Source organism: Chelonia mydas, chromosome 9 (assembly GCF_015237465.2).
Source record: "Chelonia mydas isolate rCheMyd1 chromosome 9, rCheMyd1.pri.v2, whole genome shotgun sequence".
In the NCBI taxonomy this organism is placed as follows: domain Eukaryota; kingdom Metazoa; phylum Chordata; order Testudines; family Cheloniidae; genus Chelonia; species Chelonia mydas.
Window position 1 is genome coordinate 75,891,002 of NC_057855.1, and position 20,039 is coordinate 75,911,040.

A 20,039-nucleotide genomic window follows, 5' to 3' on the forward strand; every position below is an offset into this window, starting at 1 on the left:
CTACTGGGAAGGTCTAGTGTCTTGCTACAAACAGCCTACTGACAACTTCCCTGCTCCTCTCGCTCTCTCTCTCTCTCCTACCACCCAGGGGAGGGTTTAAAAAGGTCCCAAGTAGTTGGAGTCAGCTGAACCTAACTGGTTCCCTAGCAACCCCTTTTCCAGCTGAACCTTATTGCCCTGTGGTTCTCTCTCCTCCCTGGATAGGGAAGGGCCTTTTAAACCCCTGGGACTAATTACTACCCCCCTTTTGTAGCTGTTTGTCCTGGGTTTACCACAATAGATATAAAGAATATCCAGAATAATTATTCATTACAATTTTGAATGGTTATTAAGCATTGTGTTTTTGGTTTTACATCAATCTCAAACTATTAGAAATCAGGATGAAACCTATGTGGGGTGCAGATCGTTCCACATATACCCACTGCAGGGTTCTTATGCCATTCTCTGAAGAATCCGGTATAGGCCAGTGACAGAATACTTGATTAGATGGACTACAGGTCTGATCCAGTCTGGCAGTTCCTATGTTCATATGATCACACTTCTGTTTGCAGCAAATCATCAGAGTTAGATGACTCAGTGATAAAAGTGTCCAGGCCTGGGTGATGCTGCAGCTTCCAGCAGTGCTATCACAAGTGGAGCTGTACCAGTTGGAAATTACAGGCTCAAAAATCCAAGTGTAGGCAAGATGAAAGCGTCTATTAGGATTTTGGTTGCTGCCTATCACTTGTATCTAAGCACCAATATACTGATTTCTATAGTTTCAATGTATACTTCACCTTATGGGTTATTGCCATAGTTTTAACGTTTTGGTGGTTATTTTTTAAAATAAATTGTACCTTTGTACATGTCTGGAGCAGCATTTCTAAACCTTGACCATTATCAAAGAACATTTTTTCCTCAGGAATATACCATTTGTCTGTGTACAGGGCAAAGTCTCATCCTCTATATGTTCAGGTAAATGAACTGTGAATTTCAGGAAGTTTCCATGGGCAAAACTCTGAGAGAAGTCTGTTCCTGCCAACTTGGTTATGACTCCTGCTCTCATGGTCCCATAGGGGGGCTCTGTGCATGTAACTGTTAGGAAGCTTGTTTGTTTGATGTTAGTGCCTTATATGCGGGCTGTGTATCTACCCCAAGCTTTTGGTGGATACATGAAAATGATCTATTATGGACAATTTTATTTATAAGCTTAGCTATGCATCTTCCCTTGTTAGCAAAATGGGCAAAGTAGCCGGGCACTCATTTTAAACCAATGTTACTTTTAATGTAGAGAAAACCTAGCTTTCCCGAAGCTAATTTTCTTACTTTTTCCCATGATTTTTGCTCTAATTCTCTTCCCACAGCTCTCTGGAGATGTATTTGTTAGACCATTATTAGTCTCACTTTTCCCCATTAAGGAAATTACAGTGCAAATGAAAATCTGGATGCTGCACCCATAGTCCTATTGTGTGATGGGAGAAGAGCAGGGAATCTTTTCCAAGAAAAGCTTTATAAAACTGAAATATCACATATTGGCTATACTAGATGCACATGCTGGACACAGACATATGGTCCATTGACATGCTTTGCCTGTTACACTTCGCTAGAGGGAGCTAATTCATTGCAAGACTGAAAGAGCAGGAGATGCCTGACAGAACGGCTGCTGCTGCTCATTGTTTTGGTGGGAAAAGCCAACCAAGGCCACAGCAGCCCTTGAGATTGGTCTCTCAGTGAGGTGCAACTCCCCCACATACCGTGTCTCATCCCAGAGATTAAAGTAACTCTTGGTGAGGTGTGGGTTCAGGTTTTGGCCTCTCCCCTCCCTAGAAGGAGCCAGAAGCACCTATTGCAAAATGCTAAGGCCAATTTACATTGATGCTGCTACTGTATTAGAGCTGCTGCAGGGTTTTTTTAAAAGAAGTTTTTTTCTGTACTGGATTATTAATAATAAATAATAAGTAGCTCATGATCTAAATCAGACACAGACAATCCAGGTCAGACTGGATTCAGCCCTAGAAAGGTGTAGATTTTCTTAAAAGTAATATTTTGTTTTAAATTTCTGTTGCCTGTCATCCAAATGGATCCCAAACCTCTTTACTAATCAATTATACACTCTCTATTTAATCATTTTTCCCGCTGTATAAATGCAGCCATCTCTTGAGTGGGACACCACACAGCAGACGAGGAGAGGAAGAGGAGGAGAATCCTCTATCCAACGGAAGCGGGGGGGATTAAGAAGACAATGTAATGTGACATTGCAACCAGTTTCTCTCATCAGAAAGACAGTACCTCTAGCTGTACAGCACATTGATTAGTTAAGAGGGGAGAGTACCTCCCATTGAACCACTCCGTCACTGGGATTTCAACAATGTAATCCTCTTCTAGGACATGCAGATCTCCAGGTGGCAGCAACAGAAGGACTTGTGGGGTAGACTGGCTCCTCCAGCAGTTTAACCATTGTGTCATCTAGACTTGCTCTGAGCTGGATTAGACAGCATAGTGATTAGAATAGCAGGAGCTGGCCTCCCACTGCTGAAGCTAACTGCTGGCAGCACCCGTGGGAAATGTTAGGAAAAAAGTCTAGTGTAGACACAGGCTCTTCCTTCCCAGACTGCTAGGTGCCCACGATATGTTAGCAGAATCAGAGAGATATACACATGGTAGTTTGCCCCAAGCCTCACAGAGAACGTGACTAGTATGATCCAGTTTCCTGGCAATAACACGTGAGCCAGGCCCTGATCAGCACAGACCCAATCTCTTGCCAGTTTTATTTCTCTACCACAACCCAATCCTGGAGCTGGGAGCATCATGCTGCTGTTGAAGGTGCCAATTTTCAGAGGACATCAAACCAAGCCCCTGATTACTCATAGCATTTTCTGAGAAGTCATCATGCTGAACCCAGGCTCCTGGACAAATTTCAACGGGCATGAATTCTAGCTCCCTAAATGCCTCCTGCATTTTCACTCAGATAAAGGATTCTACTTCACGTCCTGTCCTAAACACCTGTGTACTGATGCTGTTAAATACCATGCTCCACAGATGGCTGTTTTTCAGCAATCAGGTCAGTGATCCTTGCATATCCAAAGGCTGCCTAACAGGAGGGTTGAGTGAGGCCAAAATAAATAAATCCTCAGATGCCGTGACATGCAGGGAGAGAATACAGGACCCTAATATGGGGGTGCACAGAGAGCACCAGGGATGAGGAAGAAGGTGGTAGGGAGTTGCAGGGAACTCTTGAAATAGAGAGGGATGGGACAGTGGTCCACAGGGAGTTTATGGAATGGAATAAGATGAGCCCATGGTGTGAACTCAACAGACAGAAGCTATGAATTGTGAAACAACTCCCACCAGTCAGTTCATAAACAGAGACTCAGACTTCAAACCAGCTGCAGTGGAGCCTCAGCAGGATAACCACCAGAGGAGAAGGCAAGCAGGAGTCAACTTCTTGTAGAACATAAGCCAGTCATTTGTTTGTCTCCCTTTGGTTTGGGATGGGGAGATGGAGACAGGGAGCTGCTCTTTCCTTTCTCATAGGGTCATCTGTTTTCCTGTCTTAAACAGGTCCTCCAGCTTGTTAGAGTTCTGAGTACTAAGGTTAGCTCAGTAATGAGGACCCTGTCATTTTATTGTACTGGATCAGCTAAACCAGGGAGGCATATGTTTGGTATTAACAAGAGTCGAGCCCTTAATTTCTTCCACCTGGAAGGGCAGAACTCTTCTTTTCCCCCTTCCCCCAGTGAGGAAGCTTCAGCTGTTCTCAATTTAGCAGGATTTCCAGCCCTGTGAAACAACTCTTCCCACTCCCAAATGTATGTGTGTCTGCATGGTAAGAGCAAACCGACCCCTTGTCAGTGAATCCACAGACCCTCCAGAAGGTGTTTATGGAGTTGATGTCACTATGGGCAAGTCTTGTTTAAAAATTAGTACAGAGTCTGAACTAAGCAGCATGACAGAACCTGCCCTAAAGATGCAATTGTTGGTATGTAACAACTGAGTTATTTCACAGTTGGATATTAGGAAAAACTATTTCACTAGGAGGGTGGTGAAGCACTGGAATGGGTTACTTAGGGAGGTGGAGAGATTTTTAAGGCCTAGCTTGACAAAGCCCTGGCTGGGATGATTTAATTGGGGTTGGTCCTGCTTTGAGCAGGGGGTTGGACTAGATGACCTCCTGAGGTCTCTTCCAACCCTAATCTTTTATGATTCCCCAGGACAACAATAATATATGGGGGGTTGAAGGAAGCTGGAGGCCCCCCACACTGCAGAGCTGACCCCTTCGGGAGGAGGGTAAGGGGCCCTGCTCCATTTAGAAACAGGGAAGAGAAGACAAAGGCCATTTCCATCTTTCCTATCTGATGGCCTTATTTTGTCTGCTAACTGGAACTTGCCAGCTCCTACAAGAATAAATCCCTTGCCTAGAACTAAAGGAAATCCCATGAAGTGCCTTTTCTCTTATCAGGCTCAGTAACTGCTCACCAGATCTGCTGCTCCCTCTTTGAAGTGGTGCTCTCTAGCTAATTACAAACCTGCTGATGGTCAGGCATAGAACACCACCTCAGCACCCCTCCCCTTTGCATTGTGTGTGAGCAGTTTCAGTGTAGATTATCTGGGGTGGGGTCAAACAGGCCTAGAGGAGCATTATCTACATTAGCCAAATGGATACTAGAGAGAGATGAAAGGAAATAATGGGAAGCTGAGACTATGCCCCAGGCCTTGTCTAGAGTGAGCAAGCAGGTCCACCCAGCAGTATGGGCAGGCTCCTACCTGTGCTGTTGAATTGTCAGGAGCCCAGGCACTTCCCCTACTGTGAGCGATGGGTCCTGTTTTCACCTGCTGCCCTCATAGGTCTAAAATGAGTTAGATTTTTCAATGACAAGGTGGGTGAGGTAATATCTTTTATTGGACCAAATTGTGTTGGTGAGAGATACAAGCCTTCAAGCTACATCAAGCTCTTTTTCAGGACTCTTGATTAGATTTACAGAGCCACTTACAGCAGGGGTGGCCAAAGTATGGGCTGTAGGCTGGATATGGCCTGTATCTGCCTTTATATTCAACATAGGCACAGCCAGTTATGACTACAGGTATGAGCATGCAGCCTAACTGCTTAGATAGTGACTGAGCATTGCCTAGTGGGACATGTCTTTGCAGGCTGCCCCTTCATATTAAATAATGACCGTAGTATGCAGAAGCAAAAATGGTTCTCCTGCACATATATGTAATCATTCACCAAGCTCTTGCTCACACTATGATAAGCCTCCAGCTGCAGGAATAAACAAATAGAAGCTACAATCTGCTCTATTTCATGCAAATTAGGGGCTGCTTAAAGATTTCTGGTAAAAAAGGTTTCAGAGTAACAGCCGTGTTAGTCTGTATTCGTAAAAAGAAAAGGAGTACTTGTGGCACCTTAGAGACTAACCAGTTTATTTGAGCACGAGCTTTGCTCATGCTCAAATAAACTGGTTAGTCTCTAAGGTGCCACAAGTACTCCTTTTCTTTTTTCTGGTAAAAAAGAGAATTCCACCTGTTGAGGACTTGAACCCCAGACAGCACGGGAGTTTTGACCTGGTTCGTTTTGGGTTCGAGTCCTCAACACACCCCACCACACACAAACCTACCTTCTCTAGCGCTGTGGAACTACCATCAGTGGAGGGGTGAGGGCCAGGGACCCACTACTACCTAGATCCTTTATCTGTTCCCCTATTGGGGAAGAGAGGTGACACACAGACCTGAGGCTGCAGTGGCAGCTGACTAGCTGCCTTTGGTTGGAAAAGGAGGTTTCTTTTCCTTCCAGCCCCTTACAACCCTCCCCAAGCCAAGACCCTGTAATCTAGTTTAGTGCAGCAGACAGGACTCAACTCCCAGTGAACTGAGCAGCAAGTGAAAGTTGTAAACCTAGCCAACATTCAATAAGATCTGGAAAGTGACTTCCCCTGAGGCTACAGATTGTGGGGGTGTATTCTGCTGGCTCCTCCCTCTTTATCCCATCCTCGAACTGGCCTTGCAGACACTTTGCTGAGGAATGCAAATGAGAAAAAAGCAATTATTTAAGGATCTACAGATAAGGATCTACTTCCCATCTCTTCCACAGCAAAAAGCTGATTTAAAAAATCAGAAATAGTCTCTGGGACGCTACACATACTAAACATGAATGAATCCAAACTGGACCCAGTGCCTAGAAAACCAGCCACAAAAGCAAAAAAGAAAAAAAAAACAAGTGGTCCAGTGTAGAGGGACAGGGGAGAAAGGAAGGCCACAGTGATTAGAAATGCACCAGCTTCAATTAATGATGATTTGTTTGTTTATCCTTCACATTTTTAAAATGTATCTGGGATTGCAGATAGCATGGCTGCAGTCTCCAGCTGTCTTGTCCACTAGAGCAGTCAGATGAGCCAACATCTCAGTGGATATTATTTCTGGTGGGGTCCCAGCTGTTGGTTGTTTCCTTACTAACATAAGCCATTTTCATGGTATAATTATTCACCAAGCCCTTGCTCCTTGCATGACAGGTCTCCATCCAGGGCACTAAATAGCCCACTCTTACTGTGGCCAGGAGCAAGTTGTTGCCATGTGCTTGACTGTGGTTACATTTTTCTCTAAATACTTTGTTCCTATTGCTAAAATAAAACACTTTTGGTTTAAGAAGGCTGTTTGGTCACTCTGTTCACCACTGGTCAGACTCCTAAAGGGAAGAACTGCAGGTGCTGAACCCAGCCACACCTGTTGGGTTAGCACAGGGGATACACAGGATAGCCTACAGCCCAGTCAAAAAGTGGGAGAATTGCAGAATTCCACCCCTGGAAAGGTAAAGCCATGAGGCCCAGCACCTGAAGGGGGTGTTCTGTACCCCTGAAGTGAGTACACTCAGACACAGCCACAAAGGGGACAGAGGTTTAGCTAGTCCTGTAATTATGACAGGGGACTCAGATCAGGAATGGATTCCTGCCTTCCTAAAGGTGGCGTTCCTCAACTCATGCCTAGCCCCAAAGATGGGTATTTGTCTTCTGGTAGCCTCCCCAAGGCCATTTCCCTAGCTGCCCCTTCCACCTACTTTTGGAACAAGAGAGGTTCTTCCAGGCTAAGACCCAGCACTCCTTCTCTCTCTTACTCATCTGTGTTGACTCATCACCATCGTTCAGCTGAAGATTCCCAGGGACAATCCCTCTTGTTGCAATATCTTAGCAGGGTGTCATGGTGCTGTTGTCCACCCCGAAAGTGATGGGATAAAGGAGAACAGAGATGGAGATTTTTTTTCTTTCAACACTCTGACCCCAATCCACAAAGGTACTACTCAGCTGTCTACAAAACTCCAGCTTTAACCCTGTAGGCACCGAAGTTTCTGTCCTGTTGGGATCCACACTGCCGTCTCATTCTAGGCATCCGGAGATCTATTTCTTGCCTGACCCCCAGTGATTCATGAACTGGGGGAAGAGAGGCATTCATTTGCCTAAATCAGACCCAATCCAGCAGGTGTGCTCAGAGGCTGTCTACCAGATCAGGTCCTAATCAAAATCTGGCCAGAGGAGGTGGTGGGAGTGCCAGTGCCCACTTCATAACTTTTAGGCCAGTGGTTAGAGCACTCACTTCAGCTGTAAGAGACAAGCCTACCTCTCTGCCAGCAGAAGAGAAACGATTTTTGAACCGGGGTCTCCCATGCCTCTCAGGGGAACCATGGGATATTGTGATGGAGGGCTCCCTCAACCTCTCTTGCTGAAACTGTTCTACTATGGCTAAATAATGAAAGAGTCATTGGAGCTGGGGGACTGGACACTGGGTTTGTCCCCCACATTCTCACACTGTCCCTCTCAACTTCAGCCCATGACACCTACTTATATCCCCTTGTACCACCCCAAATAAGTCCTTAGTGTTTGCACCCTTCCTTCCATTACACATGTATCATGTTCCCCCCACATGAGAGTTTTAATCTTTTCAATCACTAATTATTAATCAGTCCCTGCAACCCCCAATTATTATTGTTGCACTGCTTGGAGCTTTCACCAGTTTGCTAATGTGTCTGGTGGTGAGGGGCCCACACCTGAATGATGCCTCCCAGGTGCCAACCACACCAGTGCCAGACAGAGGGGGACTATCCGCTAACTGCTCCAGAAATGGTGCCTTTCCATATTTAGCACAAAACAGTCTTTTTTCTCAAACCACTGGAGATTTACATCTAGTGTGCTTTCTCCTTCTGTGATTTCCTGCCCACATTTCTGGCATCACTAAATCATTTTGCCATGCTCAGTGGGGTTTATAGCTCCTCCCACTTCCATAATGTTTAGTATCCACAGATTTCATTAACACTATTCACTGGCATTTCCAGCTCATGGTATGCCTGACATGGCAATGTCTTCTGCTGGTTGGATTGGGTAGTTATTCAGCAATGAAATTGTTATGGTGGAGGCATTTAAGTTACTAATTAAGCACCAACATTAACTCACTGGAATAAAGGAGGGTAGGTCTGGCTATACTGGCCGGTTTCAGGCTCAAAAAGCCCAGCACCTCAGTCACAATGGGAAGCCCGCTCTAACCAGCAGGGCTGGAAGCTCCCTTCTCTTTGTGAATAAATTTTTGTGAGAAGAAACACTCCACAAGTATGAGCTCCAGATTTGAGCTTTTGTTTAAAAATAGAAAGTTAACGTTCTAACCTTCGCAGCTGTGAAGAAAACTATCTACATAGGGCCTAAGCATAGCTGATGCAGAGATATCTGCCTGAGGCTGCAGATTGTCTGAAACAATAGTTGTTAAGCTGAAATCTAATTATATGCATTTCATTGTAAACAGTTAGCTATTTCACCTCTGATCATTTTAACTTCCAGCACATCTGCTTATCTCAAACTGCCTCCAGATCTCTGCTGAGAACTGGTGAGATGCAGCTTTTCATTATCAATACAAAACCTGCAGCACATTAACTTTTAGAGGCTGGGTACAATAAAGTGTTCGAACAGATTCCATGACACGAGAGAGTGAAGCAAAGCGATAGAATTATTCATTTCCATATTTAATTCAATTAAAAAACCCACAATTTCAAAAAAAAAAAAAAAAATGTATCAGCAGCTGCCACAGAATCCCCAGGGCCACAAGAGCTTTGCCCTAGAATTTTGATCAAGTTTACAAGCGTGCCCCACCCTACAGATGTCCCGAGCATATTGCCTTTTAGAAAAAAGAAAAATCCTTCCCCTTACAGTCAGAGGAAGAGGAATCTGTGAAAGCTGCAGCTGGTGTCTCTCTGCTTTCATCTTGGCTTTGATGTGTGTTCTGAGAGAACTGAGGCTGTTGGGGCCAGCACTAGCTGGAGTGCGACCCACAGACAACAGGGGGAGGAGAGAGAAAGTCAGTCCATTCGAAAGTCACTCTCACTTTTGACCTCTCCTCCAGCTGCCAGCTCTCACAGAGGTCAGTTTGAACCATGATTTATAAAGATCAGAAACAACTCAGGGATCATTGCCCCAGACTCAAGCTCTCTGCTACTAGGAATAAATCCCAGAAGAGTAGGTGCTTTGCTGGGAGATTAGATCTGCAGCAACCAAGAAAAATGCTCCATAGCTGCTTGTGTCTGGCTACAACAGCCCAATGCAGTATGGAATCAGTACCAGAGGGGATACAGAAGGAGGGGAAAAAAGCATCTTCAAATGGAAATAAACATCCTTTCCCTTTAAACTATGAAGCCACCTCTGCCATTTCATCTCCTGAAAGGACGCAGAATGTCTGCTTTGCAGTCCCTTTACCAGGCAAAGAGGGGACACAGCATCGCCTCATCCCTTCTGTGGCCAGCTGAGTTCTGGGGCGGGGGGAAGTGTGCAGAGTGGGGAGCCTTTCTGGGTAACACGAGGCTTAGGGCCATCATTGGCAGAGACACGAACATATTTATTTAAAAGGTTTCAGAGTAGCAGCCGTGTTAGTCTGTATCCACAAAAAGAACAGGAGTACTTGTAGCACCTTAGAGACTAACAAATTTATTAGAGCACCAAATAAATAGCAGAAATCAAAAGATTCAGTCTCATCTCCAAACCCTACAAAGGGGCCATGGAACCAATGTACTCAGTACTCACTGTCAGAGACAGGGGCAGGCAGACAGGCTGCCACCCTTGGTGTGGAGGAGCAAGGGAGGAGGGGAGAAAAGGATGTGAGAATGAGAACGTGCCACCCAATTTACTGGCTTCTCCACCTCACAGGTGTGAGCTCGGGGGCAGAAGCATCAGGCCTGGTCCTTACCAAGACCCCACTGGTTCATGCTGAAGTTCAATAGCGCTTTCCATCCCACTATTTCCACCTACATCCCCTATGGACCTTTCTTTTGTCTCAGTTTTTGTAGCATGCCCATCACCATGATATTAGAATGTCTCTCTCTCTCTTTCTTTCATTGGTATGAAAGAACAGAGGAATGGATCTCACTGATAGTGGAGAGGGTGGCAGAGATCTTTCTCCAGGAGCAATTAATTGGTCAGAGACGAGCCTACACCCAAGCCTGATCCTAATGTTAGAGAGAAAGTGTGATGCTGCAGAAGACAATGAACATGTACCTGTCTTGAAATTGGAGCATCTGGTGGCCACCCCAAAAGTGTATGCCCACGATTTCCTCAGCATGTTTATTCAGGAGCAGCACTTCTTTCTTCCCCTGCGTTCACTCTGGTCTCTCCCCACACCCATTTCCATCCATCACTCCTGGCTTTCAGGCCCCCTTCAAAAGCTTCCCACAAAGAGACACGGCTGCTGGCAACTCAGGGGAAAAAGAGATCCATGCATTCAGGGTAATAAATTATTTGTCCCCAGCTGGAGGTTGAGAATTGGAACAAACCAGATCAGCCCCAGGAGGCAGCTGTTTGTCTTGCTCTGGAAGGGGTGAGGCTAAAGACATCAAGCCTGGCCTTTTCCCCAAAAATGTGTGTTTTCCTGGGTAATGCCAATATGAGGATTTCCACTATGCCCCCCTTTCTAGCCAAAGCTTACAACTTCCCCTGTGATTAATTAAATATCCAGACATGCTCTGGAGTGTCTCGGAGCATAGGTTATTTAGTGCTTTCTCAGTGCATGGGCTGCTCCAAGGCCTCCTGCATTACTTGCACACGTATCTCTCCACTGTCCGCTGGCACTTCTTGCACATCACATAGCAGCACCAATAGTACTTGCACTGGCACCTCTCCACCACACTCTCAGTGTAAGCATTGTAGCCACGCCCGCAGCACATCAGGTTACAGCTGTCACTGCCCACAGAGGTCTTGTTGCATTGCCTGCCAAAGTGGAAGAAAGATGAGGGGATTTAGGGATGTGATGGCACAGCTGTGTTGAGGTGCTAGTTATGGCATAGGAGTTGAGATGGGTCAATCTAGGAAACAACTTGCTCAGCCTCCAGGGAAAGACATACATGGGCACCAGAGAATAGTTTGGGAGGGGCTGTTTCTCCCTGAGGGACACTGGAATGATGAGCAGTTTGATGCAGGAAGGACTATGGAAGAGTTTAGACTGGAGGACCATTCTCCTCATGACTCATCAGGGTGGGGTGGGTAAATGCTTCTGACTCCACCCACTGAATTGCACAGGGGTTCTCAAACTGGGGGTTGGGACCCCTCGGGGGGGGGGCGGGGGGGTTTGCAAGGTTATTACATGGGGGGGTTGCAAGCTGTCAGCCTCCACCCTAAACCCCACTTTGCCTCCAGAATTATAATGGTGTTAAATATACAAAAAAGTGTTTTTAATTTATAAGGGAGGGTCACACTCAGAGGTTTGCTATGTGAAAGGGGTCACCAGTACAAAAGTTTTGAGAACCACTGGAATAGCAGGTTCATATGCCAGGCAGCAGGGCTGGGCTGTGGAATGGACTAGTTGAATCTACTGGACTTTCCATTGCCTTTACAGCTGAATCCTGAATATGGGGGCACCTACCATCCTGTACCCAGGGGAGATAAACAAGCTGCTAGGGTTTCATGGGAATCCCCACGCTTGCTGGGTCTGCCATCTAACTAACCGGCAAACGCTTCCTCCCGACAAAACACTCAAGGTTTAGTATCAGCTCTAGTGGAACAGATAGAATAATAAGATGCATGGGGCCCAATCTAGACCACGGGAGGCCCCTTGTAAGACCATACCATATGAGAAGGGGCTTCTCTCCACTTTTTGCATCCTCTCCCCTCCCTCAAACGGTCTTCAAGTCTGCAGCGAGTTACATGGTTACAAGGTTTGCCTGTGGTAGGGTGTGCGTGACAAGAGAGGGGCTAGGGAGTTTATTAAAACTGATGTAGGGAGATTTCAGAGCCTCTTGCAATTACAGCCTCCCTATGCACTCACAGTCAAGCTGGCAATGGGACATGTTGTGTGTGTTATAGCAGAGATTACATCATTCAAACAAGAAGGGATTTAGAGAGAGTGTTTCTAGGTTGGACTACAGAGGTAGAATGAGAGCCCCTTATATCAGAGGGAGAGTTATAACACAGGGAAGCTACGGCATCTGTAGCTGGTCCTTACCTGTCCTGAGTCCCCAGAGACCCCAGTTTGGGATTCTTTGTGCAGTAGTCTGGAGAACTGACTAGATAAACCAGCTCAGCCTCTCTCACTGGCCTGATGTCCAGTTCTTTGGGCACCAGCTGCTTTCTGGTCCCCATGTGCCGGTGGATCACCTTGGTGGCTGCCAGGTACTTGGATTTGAGGTCAGCGGCTATTTCACTCAAACCTTGCAGCCCCTTCCAACAGGTCTTAACTGAGCAGGAGCCAGAAACACCATGGCATTTACACTTGGTCTCCAAGGAGTCAATCAATACCTGGAAAGAAATAAAATCAGTAAGGAACCCAAAGCTGGGATTCATCTTTCCTCGCCACAGCCCATACATCCCAAGAAGATCTCTGAAGAGCATGTACAGGAGGCTTCAGGATATGAGAAAGCATGGACAGTCATTGGCACCCAGGAGGCCTTATCTCACTTAGTACCTATGGGGGATGCTTTCCTGTGTTGCCAAACATGAAATCCTGCATCAAGACTAACAGGGAATACAAGGGTTCAATTACTATGCTTTTCTGTCCCTGTAATAAGAGGGTAGTCCTTGGGACCAGTGCCATCCACCAGTTTGCAATGGGGCCTGAAGTTTCCCCTCATTAATTCAGGGGTGTGCTGTGGGCAGTTTCCCATCTTGCTCCAAGTAGCCTGGCTATGTATGCAGACCTGTAGTCTCTGCGTGCCATCCCTCCATAGTATTAAGCAGGAGGGGTAGCTGCTATTTGCTCCATTTTTGCACATTAATTGCCACCTGTGGGCTCATGGCAAATTGTCAGCAAGGCCCTCGGTTGGGTTATGTTTGGTCACCACAGGTCCATTAGCTACCAGGACTGGAGGTCTGCAGAGACCTACAGAAGAACATGCAGTTCTTATTATAGCAAGTTAGGTCCTGGGGTAAAGCAGGTTCAAAGCCAGGATGGATCTCAATGTACCACTGGGAAGATATAAATAGCCAGCAATTATCTCCCTGGAGGTTAGCAAGACAGGGTCTCGGCCCTGTTTCTGTAAGGCAGGTGTTTGTGTGAATGGGTCATTATAAAGTTACTTTAACCCATTGATTGCCTCTCCAATTTATTCATGTGTGGTCTCCCAACAATCTGACAAGAGGCTGCAGCCCTCCTCCGCAACTCAGCCAATATAACCAGTTATTTCTTAAAAGAGGTGCCCTGGTTGTGGCTGTCTTGCCAATTTTTGTGGCCAGTGACCATACCCACCTGTCGGCCCACTGCATTGTTATGTAGATTCATAAGCCTGGTGGCTTGTCCTCCTGCCTTGCTGGACTTCATGGGACCATCAGCAAAGGCAGAACCCATCTGGAGGCCATAGCGGAGGTTGTCCCCACAGCCACCCCACCTGAAGCCAGGTCCAGGCACCTCAGATGGGACAGATCCACAGGAACAGATAGGTAGTTCCCCTGAGGCACAGGCCCGGGCGATGGAATGACTGACAGCAGCAGCAGCCAATGCATAGACAAACGCAGATTCCCTGGTCCCTGTGAAGAAAAAGGAAGAATCCCAGAGAGTCCTGAATCCCAGAAACACCAACGTGATTCCTAGTGCCACAGAGCTTTCTTCATACAGAGAAAATCACCACATACTCTTCAGAATCATCAACACCTCTCATTCATTTGATGCTAACTGTATGTTTCACAAGGGTCTCAGCACAGTACAACAGCAATCAGAATTCAGGACCTGGGGAGAGGGGGCGTGAGGGAAGTGTTTCCTTTTGGCTGATGCTCCAGGCAACACTGATTTGGGCTCCAAAGTGAGCAGTGCTGTTTACAATTAGTAGCTTGGTTTTCTACAGCTCTTTTCACCCAAGGATTTCAGAGCATGCATGCAAGCGCACACTCTTGAGTGAAATCTCACAAACTCATCACAAAACTGTGGTGTAGGTCAGCATTATTCTCCCCATTTCACTGAAAGGGAAAATGAAGTACAGAGAGTGAGAGCAACTTGTAAAGTCACACAGCAAAACAGCAGCAGCTCCAGAAACAGAATCCAGGGTGGTTTACTCAGTGATGAACTTTAACCGCTCAAGTACATCTCCTCTGACAGACGTATTATTTCTATTATAGCAGCACCCTCCCCCATTAGGGCCAGAGCCCTATTGCATTAGGGAGACAGGACCCTATCAGTTCCTTCCAAACAGCTTACTCCCCCCGCCCCCAACCCAGACGTGGGCAAACTATGGCTCGCGGACCACATCCGGCCTGCAGGACCATCCTGCCCAGCCCTTGAGCTCCTGACCTGGGAGGCTAGTACCTAGCCCCTCCCTTGCTGTCCCCCTCCCCCGCAGTCTCAGCTCGCCACGCCTGCAGGCGTGGCTGGCTCCATTGGGCCATGCGGCTGCAAGCTGCTGCTCTCTGAGCGGCACGGTAAGAGGGCGGAGAGCAGGGGCATTGGATAAGGGGCAGGGGGTCCTGGGGAGCAGTCACGGGACAGGGAGCGGGGGGTTTGGATAGGGGGTGAGGTCCCATGGGGAGGTTAGGGGTTGGGGTGTGGATAGGTGTGGGAGTCCCAGGGGGACTGTCAGGGGGTGGGGGTGTGGATAGGGGTCGGGGCAGTTGGATAGGGGGTGGGGTCCCGGGGGGGTGGTTAGGGGTGAGGGGTTCTGGGAGCAGGCAGTCAGGGGACAAGGAGCGGGGAGGGGAGGGAGGTTGGATGGGTCGGGGGTTTTGACAGGGGACAGTCAGAGGGCAGGAAGTGGGAAGGGGCGGATAGGGGGCAGGGGCCAGGCTGTTTGGGGAGGCACAGCCTTCCCTACCCGGCCCTCCATATAGTTTTGCAACCCCGATGTGGCCCTAGGGACAAAAAGTTTGCCCAGCCCTGCTCTAGCCAGTAATTCCTTTCACAGGAGCAAGAATGCAAAATTCCTGCTCTGAGTCAATAGCAAGTGGACAAAACCAGGTATAAAAGAAAATATACTTCCTTTGTGCCCCCCTCCCATCTGCATCTCATTCTGATTCTATTCTTAGTGCCATCTTTTTTCACCCTGTTTTGTTCTGTTCTTCACTTTCCCCTGGGATTTACTCTCCCCTTCTAGTTTGGGGGTCTCCAGCAATTGCTCTTTTTTTGATGTGGAAGTTAATGTCAGTCACACAGACTGAGAGCTAGCTTTGAGACTGCATCCTGCAGTCTCTGCACGCTCCAGGCCAGACTCTGATCTCAGTTACACCGGTGTAAATTCTGTATATCTCTAGTGACTTCAATATGGTTACTCCAGAGTATCTGACAACAGAATATGGCCCATTGACTACAATGGGAATTTTGCATGTGAAAGGACTGCAGGAGAATGAAAAACTACAGTGCCTAGGCAAGCAGAGTATAGAAATGCCAGATGATATAGCAGAGCTTCCTTTACCTTTCATGAGGTCAGGGGTGAAACTGGGTGCATACTCAATGGAAGAGCAGTTCCACCTCATATCCGAGAACGTTTTCTGGCAGACTCCCTTGGTCTCTTTGGCTGCATGTACAATGCTGTGCATGAGCTCCAGGTTTCTTCGGCACAGCTGCAATTGGTCTGGGACTAGCCCATCCAATATCTTACAGTGCTGGGTCTCGTTCCAGGCTACCCTGCTGCCATTCACCATCAACCCTCTGTCATGAAAGAGGAATTACCATAAATGAGTGAGACGGGGTAGAGAATCGAGGCCAGCCCACTCTTGTTGTGACCAGGGATGTTACTGGGGCGGAGAGGAGGAGAGATGAGCCATGTGTTGAGTATTGGTAACTGGATACCGGGCCTTTCACCTCTAGATCAGGAATCTGGTTACGGTCCAAATCAGTGACAGCTGTTCAGTGGTCCCCCACATGAAAAGAGGTGGTGGGTCTCAGGCCTGGAATCAACATTGTTAAAACAAACATAGCTGGTACTAATTGCATCCCTTTGTTGGCATCCTCAGCAGAGGCACCTAGACTGAATAGACCTGACACCTAAACTCCCCTCTGGGCCTAGAGGCACCCACTCCAGATCCAGACTGAGGTACATTATAGGGCAGTGCACTTGGGAAGCTGGTCCGTCCTGCTGCTGTCAGTGCTGTGAGTTGTCCTGGTGGCACTCCACCCTTAGAGGCATTCTCTTCTACTGTGTAGGGAATAAGTGTGAACAGCATGTGGGGTTTAAAATGTATGTCTCTAGCTCACACGTTTGTTACATTGACACACGGGGCCTGATTTTCGGAGGGATGAGCAGCTACAGCTTCCATTGATTTAAAATAGAGTTGGTGCCCAGAACTTCTGCAAATTGGGCTATAAACCGCCACATACGTGTGTATCTTCTATTTATTCATACATACAAAGGGCCAAACCGGAGCAAATGGAGGCTCCCACCCACCCAAGGTTGCATGTGGCCCATTATTGCTATGTGTGAACTCAGTGGAACTAAGCAGGTATAAAGACCAGCTAACACTTGTATCCTGAGAGGCAAATGTCAGACTGATTTGAGATGCCAGTTAAAAAGCAAGACTGAAAATCCTTCCATGCTAGCCCCAAGGCAGGCAGTGGCTAGTTGGCCAGAAGGGGAAAGGGCTCCGAAGGGATGGCTGTGTTGAGTTTAAAATCCAGTAGGGGAACAATGGCGCACAGAAAGTGTCCCTGTCCCAGGGGGAAAGGCAGAGGAGTTGGACTGCCAAATGGCAGAGGACAGAGAAAGGGAGTCAGCTCCCCGCCGGCTCAGCTTCTCCGCTCCCCTGGAGGGTGGCTAAGCCTGCCCTGTCCCCAGGTGGGTTAGCCCAGGCAACAGTTTAGGGAACAGGGATTTTCCAGCTGAGCTGGGGAGCCCCGGGCAGGGCATCTCTCAGCTGCCGCGGGAGGGGTGGTTGCCATGGGCTGCGGCCCCGCGCCCCCACCCCTCTGCCCTGAGTTGCTACTCACAGCCACTGGATCGCCGCGGAGAGTCCCAGCTGCCAGAGCAGCGCCAGGGTGAGCAGCAGCGGGGCGGGGAAGCTCGAGCCCATCGCAGGAGCGGGCGGCGCTCAGGAGAGGAGCGAGTCGAGTCCAGGAGCAGGGCTGGGGGGCGGCCGGCAGCCCCCGGCTCTTAAAGCGCCCGGGCGCGGCACCCCCCGGGGGGACGGACAATGGGAGTTTCGGGTGCCATTCACACGGCGGCTCCGCTCCCGGCCGGACACGCGGGGCCGTTCGCAGCTTCGTGTCAAAGCCACACAACCCGCCCCTCCCCCGGAAAGGCCGCCGAGCCCCCGCCCCAGGGCCCGGCCAGGTGTCCCGGGGCTGCCCGTAGCTACCCAGAGTCAAGGAGAAGAGGGGGCAGCGGCAATGCCCAGGAGAGAACCGGCGGGTGCAAAGCCCGGACGGGGGGTGCGGGGTTGGGGGGGCACAGGGCCTGGCTCTAGTCGGGGGCGCAGAGCCCGGACGGGGGGTGCGGGCTTGGGGGGCACAGGGCCCGGCCTGGGTGGGGTTGGGGAGGCCGCAGAGCCCGGTTGTGGGGGCGGGACTGGTTGGGGCGCAGAGCTTGGGGACAGACTCGCGGCCACTGCCCTTTCCTGGCCGATCAGGGGATGGGGCCCCCTGGCTGTGCCCAGGGCCAGCCTCCCCCAACGCTGCCCCTTGGGGGCTGCTCTCCTGCCGGCTGGCCCGGGATCTCACGGCAGTGCAGGGGGCTGATCTCGCAGAGGGGTCTCTCTCTGGCCAGGCCCTGGTTGCATTAACACTCCCGCGCATTTAAATAGCGTCAGACAAATATTTCAGGCAGGTCTCAGAGGTGTTGAGACTGTGTCAATCTCCACTTCCCCGGGGAGTAGCGAGGGGCTGGCTAACCCTTTGAAGAGGCGCTTTGAAATGAGAACTGGGCGGCTCCGGTTTATCTGCATGTGAATTGCTGTGAATCAAGGCAATCAACTGGGGGCGCTGTCCCGCTAGGAGCTCACGAGGGGTTCGTCCCCAAAACCAAGGGGAGCCCCGTTGCACTGCCCGGTCCCCTCCCGCAGATTAGAGCAAAGGCCAGTAGCGTTACACCGCTGCTTCAAACTCCCAGCCCTCCTGTCTTACAAACCACCCATGGGATTGACCAAGGGGTGCGAACAGCCGGAGCGTGGCGGCCTCTTCTTGTGGGAGAGCCAGCCAGCGAATCCACTGCCAGCTTCTGCTTAGCACTTCCATAGCGCCTTCCATTTGCGAACAGTTTACAAATATTTAGGATTACTGAGCTGCCTGGAAGGGGAGACGATTAAGTATTAGTAACCCATAAACTCACTGAACGTTAAATCTCACCAAATGAGGGTAGATCCATCCTCGTCATCCTATCCACTCATTATACTCCACATCTGAACATAGCCATTATATGAACAACATACCCTCATATCTCAATGTCTGTACTTTGACCCGTCAACCTTTTACCCACAATCGGGGAGATTTCAGATTATGTGTTCCTTATGCCATCTGATCCTAAACTGAATTTCGCACCCCTTGATAATCTGTACTTACTTCTATGTTTAAACTCTGTACAATTCACTTTTTTTTTAAACATCATCCAATCCTGTTGCAAATAGGAAGAGGGAGAGGAACCAGGTTAAATTGCTGCTGCCGATTTACATTGTATTCACATTCTGGGTGATTTGCTTTACCTAGGGTAGTTCTAAATTACACCTCCTAGAGGTGAGAGATTTTTGGGGGGGAGGGAGGGGGGAAGCCGAATTTTTGCATTAATTGACTTGACAGCACTTTGTGAATCTTCAGTTTTCCACCTTCCAGTTTTCCACCTTCAATTAGGGCCAGATCCTCAGAGGTCCTTGAAATCATCTGAATCCATTTAAATAGTTGAAACCAATGGGAGTTGGGATCTGGGCCTTCCTTCTCTAGTTTGAGTGGGACTTAGCTAAGACAAATGGGTTACAAAAATAGGACAGTGTGGCAGTAAAACCTCTGAGATTGGCAGGGAGGTTCAGCAGCCGATGTAGGAGCTGAGTTGTTAATATTTATTGTTTGTGCATGGATGGGGGGGGACACACACACAAGGAGAAGTCCTTATCCGGAAGTTACTGTTTACAGTCTCACCAAGATGCAAGCTGTAGAAGAGAAGGAAAGGTGAGGGTGACAATAACAAGAACTCGAGATTACTATGTGCACGTCTTGATGGTTCTGAATAAATTAAATATGTGTTTGCTCATAAATAAAGAATATCTACTCTCCCCACCTGTCCCTCAATCTAGCCATGATTAATGGGTGCATTTCCCAAGGTCAAGCCTTGAGGGATTTGAAGGAGGAGAACCAGGAGATGGCTTTACAAATTAGCTCAGGCAGGGTTGAAACTACTTGTAAATTTTTTTTTAACTGATTGAATTTCAAGTTGATAGTGTCTCCTTGAGGGATTTGGCCAATGCCACACTGTGAACGGGAACTGAACTCTGGCAGTTCCTAGCCCCCAGCCCTGTGTTCCATTGTGTTTGTTCTTAATAATTCAGTGGCCACTGTTGCCTCTGAGTGTTTTATTCCAGGGCTGACATCATTGTGGCTCTGGAATAAGTTTAGAAATGATGGAAACAGCATTATGTCATGGTTTAACAATTGGTGTGAACATCAGAGCCCGTGACAATAGGACACGAAGTCAAGGATTGCTCTTCTTG

General features: G+C 48.3%; 1 protein-coding gene across 1 annotated transcript; it reads right to left on the reverse strand.

Annotated features, from left to right (window-relative positions):
* Positions 1–10,298: 10,298 nt before the first annotated feature.
* Positions 10,299–17,619, reverse strand: LOC102929745 (protein Wnt-11b). The gene is made up of 5 exons (XM_037909519.2): positions 17,335–17,619; positions 15,824–16,059; positions 13,675–13,952; positions 12,436–12,728; positions 10,299–11,204 (listed from the first exon to the last, which is right to left on the reverse strand). The coding sequence occupies exons 1-5, from the start codon at positions 17,415–17,417 to the stop codon at positions 11,030–11,032; spliced, it is 1,065 nt and encodes a 354-aa protein (XP_037765447.1). The 5' UTR covers positions 17,418–17,619; the 3' UTR covers positions 10,299–11,029.
* Between the last annotated feature and the right edge of the window lie 2,420 nt (positions 17,620–20,039).

What these genes read in the sequence shown, in the direction of transcription:
- LOC102929745 (XM_037909519.2), bottom strand. Translation starts at nt 17,417, where the DNA reads ATGGGCTCGAGCTTCCCCGCCCCGCTGCTGCTCACCCTGGCGCTGCTC. An exon ending in TCCGCGGCGATCCAGTGGCT is followed by an intron (nt 16,060 to 17,334) that starts GTGAGTAGCAAC and finishes CTTTCATGACAG; the next exon opens with AGGGTTGATGGTGAATGGCA. An exon ending in CACCCCTGACCTCATGAAAG is followed by an intron (nt 13,953 to 15,823) that starts GTAAAGGAAGCT and finishes TTTTCTTCACAG; the next exon opens with GGACCAGGGAATCTGCGTTT.